The sequence below is a fragment of the Pistacia vera genome, unplaced genomic scaffold (genome assembly GCF_008641045.1).
Source record: "Pistacia vera cultivar Batoury unplaced genomic scaffold, PisVer_v2 Contig52, whole genome shotgun sequence".
In the NCBI taxonomy this organism is placed as follows: Eukaryota; Viridiplantae; Streptophyta; class Magnoliopsida; order Sapindales; family Anacardiaceae; genus Pistacia; species Pistacia vera.
Genome location: NW_022196357.1, coordinates 1,057,960 through 1,062,649, shown reverse-complemented (window position 1 = coordinate 1,062,649; position 4,690 = coordinate 1,057,960). Strand labels below are relative to the sequence as shown.

At 33.1% G+C, this 4,690-nt stretch overlaps 1 protein-coding gene across 2 annotated transcripts; it reads left to right on the top strand.

Annotated features, from left to right (window-relative positions):
- Positions 1-1,304: 1,304 nt before the first annotated feature.
- LOC116106670 (putative cyclic nucleotide-gated ion channel 13) lies at positions 1,305-4,425 on the top strand. 2 transcript variants are annotated; one of them, XM_031393021.1, is made up of 6 exons: positions 1,305-1,378; positions 1,509-1,934; positions 2,027-2,226; positions 3,243-3,354; positions 3,442-3,768; positions 3,868-4,425. In XM_031393021.1, the coding sequence occupies exons 2-6, from the start codon at positions 1,638-1,640 to the stop codon at positions 4,234-4,236; spliced, it is 1,305 nt and encodes a 434-aa protein (XP_031248881.1). In that variant the 5' UTR covers positions 1,305-1,378; positions 1,509-1,637; the 3' UTR covers positions 4,237-4,425. The 2 variants fall into 2 exon arrangements, with proteins under 2 accessions (XP_031248881.1, XP_031248882.1); XM_031393022.1 differs by lacking the exons at positions 1,305-1,378; positions 1,509-1,934 and adding an exon at positions 2,701-2,806 and having other exon boundaries at positions 2,155-2,226; positions 3,868-4,424.
- Positions 4,426-4,690: the final 265 nt, after the last annotated feature.

The window sequence follows — 4,690 nt, the reverse complement described above, 5'->3', positions numbered from 1 at the left end:
ACCACCAGCTTGAGAGGAGAGTGATGGAATATGGAATATAGAATGCATGCTGGAATCACGTCAGGTTTATGGCTAATTGGAGATATTTAGCATCATTGATCAAGGCTGATTTCAAGTAATGGATTGATGCTGAATTCATGTAATTGCTTTCCTTTGAATTGTATTTCCTTTGTCAACTCTTTAGTTTTTGTATAAATTCATCACTCGTAAAAAGTACGGCACAATTCAATAGACAGAATACAATTGAAAGTATTTCTTTACTCTTTTCTCTTTGGCATACTTCGGCAATTATCTTGCCTCTCTTTCTGCCTAGATTCTTATAAAAACAATAAGATTTTGATGCTTTAAAGCCAGCTGGTGTGCAGACATAACCTTTTTTTTTTTTTTTTTTTTAACTTTTGCTTTATTAGTAAATTAAGGTGTGATAACACAACATCTCTCCAACCTAAATATTCTTCCGCTTTTGTAACTTATAATATAACACAAATAAAGATGATTGATGGATACGGAGAATCACATAAAGACACATCATAATCACTTGTTTTGTACCAGAACTGATATATAATTATCCCTTAAAAATAAAATTTATACGCCGTCTAGTTACTAATTAATTGATGAACGTATCTCAAAGAGATGAATAGTTAGCAATTCATAGAGGCTATATTTCCTAACTTCATTCTTCACCACAATATATATTATTATTACTTTCATAACATATTAAATCCCACATGTTTTCGAACATTTCCATTTGCTTAGATAACAAGGAAAAATGATTTGAGATATCACGTTTTTTACTTTTTGTTTTAAATATGGCCCGTCTAACAAGTTCTTTTTGCTGTAAGAATCTAGAATCGAAGCAATTATTATATAATCACTTTATTCTTGCTTTACTATTACAATAGTAATAAAAATTGAAAAGTAATAAGAGAAAGAAACAAACAGTTTGGTTAATCCTTTTGCCCCATTCATGCAATAAACAATAAATTCCTACAATCTTCCGAAAAGAGGTCCTACAAAAAACGTTAGTTTATCAAATTGAGGAAGTTCTCATGTGCTCAGTTGTATCCTTTATTATACAGTGACTTCGGCTAAACATACATGTCTTTACTTTTCCTTTATACTATACTTCTTCCTAAAATTTCCGTTACTTCTAGCTCAAATAACAAATAAAGCAACTAATTTAGCATCTAATTAATTGCATATAGTGTAGTGAAAAGATAAAGGCAGTTTTCGACTTTAATTTATGCTTCCCTCTAGGCTTTATATGCATATTGACTCAGCATCCTCCAATCAATCTTTATATACTTACTGAGTGGTCCATTATTTGAAGAACAATTTCGCAATTATTGAAATTCAAAGACTTTGCGTTATTCATCATGTAAGTGATTGTTGAGTGTAATCTTTATATTGTCTTTGAAATTTTTCTAGTTTAGGTTTACAGCATTAAGTGCTTGTTTGCGGCTGGAACGTTTGAATTGTTTTGAACTACGTATTTATGTGTCGTTCAGGTCACACCAATCTCAGCCTCAGGCTTCTGATCCAGAGATAGGGGTGATCCAAACAGAGGGAGCATTTCGTATAAATTACGAGCTTGTTATGACAGGCTACCCCCACCCTTGAAAAAAACTCTAAAATGGATGAGTAAGAAATTAGAAATAGGTTCTACTTGGGGAAGCGGCCTATATATTGCGGCTTATATAATTGTTATCGTAATACATCCTTTGCATTACTACGCTTATGTGATCAAACAAGATCAAAATTGTCTCGAAATCGACAATGAATTATATGCCACGGTTGCTCCTGTCCTCTTCTTTAATGCTTATATGATGCTCTATACTCCCTATTTTTTTAAAAGAGTCATTGCACCTCGTAATTCTAAAACCGTGATCGGACATTTTATCTTTACTCAAATACCAATATTGTTCATGACATTGGTAAGGTCATCAATTCTTCGACAGCTAATTTTGTTTTATAATGTCATCATAATTGGAGTTGTTAAAGTTTAAACATGCTGTGGTTTTTGCAGACAGTTATTCTTGATTTGACAACGGGAACGACAGACAAGATCTTTTTGACGATAGCTAACTTGTTTCTTTTCGGATATATTCTACTGGTTATTGGACTGTCATTAACTATTAAATATGCTACTGAGGGTACTAGCTATCTTGCCCATGCTAAGTGGTCAATGCTATACACAATCTTTTTCTTTACCTGCTTGGAGGTCACGTAAGTCAATTCAGTCACCACATCATTTTGTTAATTTACTTGAGCACCGCAGATGTCACGATTTATCTACAAAATTCAACACATAAACACTACATTGGTATTCAATTTAAAACTCATCGTATGTATTCGGTCTGTTTGATCATTGGTTCTAAAACAATCTAAAAAAATGCTTTTGATATTCTGTTTAAAAATTGTATTCAAATTTAAAAATTTGGAAAGTATGTTTGGTATGTATAGTATCTTAAAAGTTAAAACAGTGGAAAATTGTTTATACCTTTCTAATATGGTCCTGAGTATAGGTATTTGGAGCGTTATGGTACACTTTTGCTGTCGATAGAATTTTGGTGTGTTGGAGGGAAGACTATTTTGCAAGGAATAAATTTAATCCTCGTTCTTTCGTCTGTCGTAAAAACCATAAGAATATAGGAGAGTTAAACTGTCCTAGATTAACAAAAATTGCTAGCGAGATCGCAGGGTTTGGAATATTCGAGGATGCTCTTAAGTCTGGTATTGTGCATTTCAAACGCCAATTTCTGAAGAAGTTTTTATACTGTTTAAGATGGGGCCTGCAAGCTCTCAGGTTTGTACATATGAAAATATAATTACTTACTTTTCTAAATTAACATCTTAAATATTTTTTAATAAGTACAGTTTAGAAGCTATTAACTTTTAATTCGATTTTTTAATAATCTATTTTGTAAAAGGATATTTTGAAAGTATCCTTTGGATTAGCTTTTGAAAGTATGAGCTGATTTATAAATGTATGATTCCTAAAATACCTTCATAAAATAATGTAAGTTAGCAAAAAAAATTTATACTAATAATTTAAGAAAAGATTCATCATTCAAGTCATTGTCTTTTATTTATTCATTTATTTTTTTGTGCATATTGTGTTTGTGGTTTTTCTGGCAATGTGATTTGATTCGAATATTAATTATTTTTGAGTTCCTTAAAAGAGAATAGAGATTGCAAATTTTGAGCTTAATTGTTATATGGAATACAATCTTTGTTTGCAGTTGTTTCGGCCAAAGCCTGTTACCAAGTACATTTATCACGGAAAATATTTTTGTGGTTTCTATAATCATCTATTCCACGGTGCTGTTTGTCTTTTTAATCGGAAATATGCAGGTTGGTACATGTTCTATTTATCTGAACATGCTTAAGATTGAAGCTCATTAAATTTAATTTCTACTAATGTCGCTTCCGGCAAAACAGACATATCTGGCACCCGAAGATAAGCAGACGGAGTCAGAGAAAAAAGAAAAAGAGATGTCGGTTCTATTGCCTATACATGAGGAGATGACGTTGTTTCAGGTACAAGAACCGGAGCAGTCGACTTTAATATTGAAGGAGCAAACGGCGGAGCAGTGCGTGTCCTTCCGGAAGCTCCGTCAAGAATTGCAAATGGAGGTGATAAACAATTTGCAGCTAAACAAATGGCGAGCAACCAAAATTCTTCACATAGAAACTTTGTTCAATATTCTTCCTGAGGATCTCCTCAGAGACATAAAGATCGAACTTTGCTTACCGCAGTTGAGGAATGTGAGTACCTTTGTTTCTGTTGACTTTTAAATATTGATTTTAAATCTTCCAGCTTTGGTTGGATAATGGATGTATTCTCTTCCTTATTCTTGAATGTAGATCAAGGTAGAAGAGTTTCGAAACTTGGGGGAACTAGCGTTGAAGGATCTGTGTTATCATGTCAAGCTAGTTTTCTATCTTGACCGCACTCTGATTTTCCGGGAAGGAGACCCGATTACCGAGATGCTCTTCGTGCTGCACGGAGAAATACGGACACACAACTCCAGAGGCATTGGTTATTTGAAAGATGGTGGATTCTTTGGGAAAGAACTTGTCACCTCGTTTAATAATCAGGCTGAAGCCTACTTATCCAGCCTCCCAATCTCACCAAGAACTGTTCAGGCAATTACGAATGTGGAAGCCTTTGTTCTCATGGCTTATGACTTGAAGAAAATATTTACTAAGCACAATCAGCAGCAAACAAATTAAACCTTAGATGATTTCAGAAGGACAATAAATATATTGGTCAGATATTTTGATTAATTGATTTATGATTTGTCAGTTATAAAATATAAAACATTCATCAGCTTAACTTGTTTGAAAGGTTTTAGTAGTGGAGGCAGAAATAAATGAATTACTCTGTGTGAAGTACTATTTGTCTTTAAAATTTCTTGTTGGACATGTGGAAATGTAGTTTGTTGTGTGGCATTATTATAAGTTCTATTAATCTTATGTCACTTTAGAGCAATATCTCGAAAGATTTCACTTTTTCTTTTTTTTTTTTTGAAAAAGATAAATTTTATAAAAGAAGAGAAACTATATAGAGAAAGGGCATACTCTCAAAAGAGGTCTAGCGAAGACCATTACAGATGTGCCCATCTTTTTGGACAAAATGATGGGAACAACTATCCAAAAGTGAGCACATAGGCTCCAAACAAAAGAG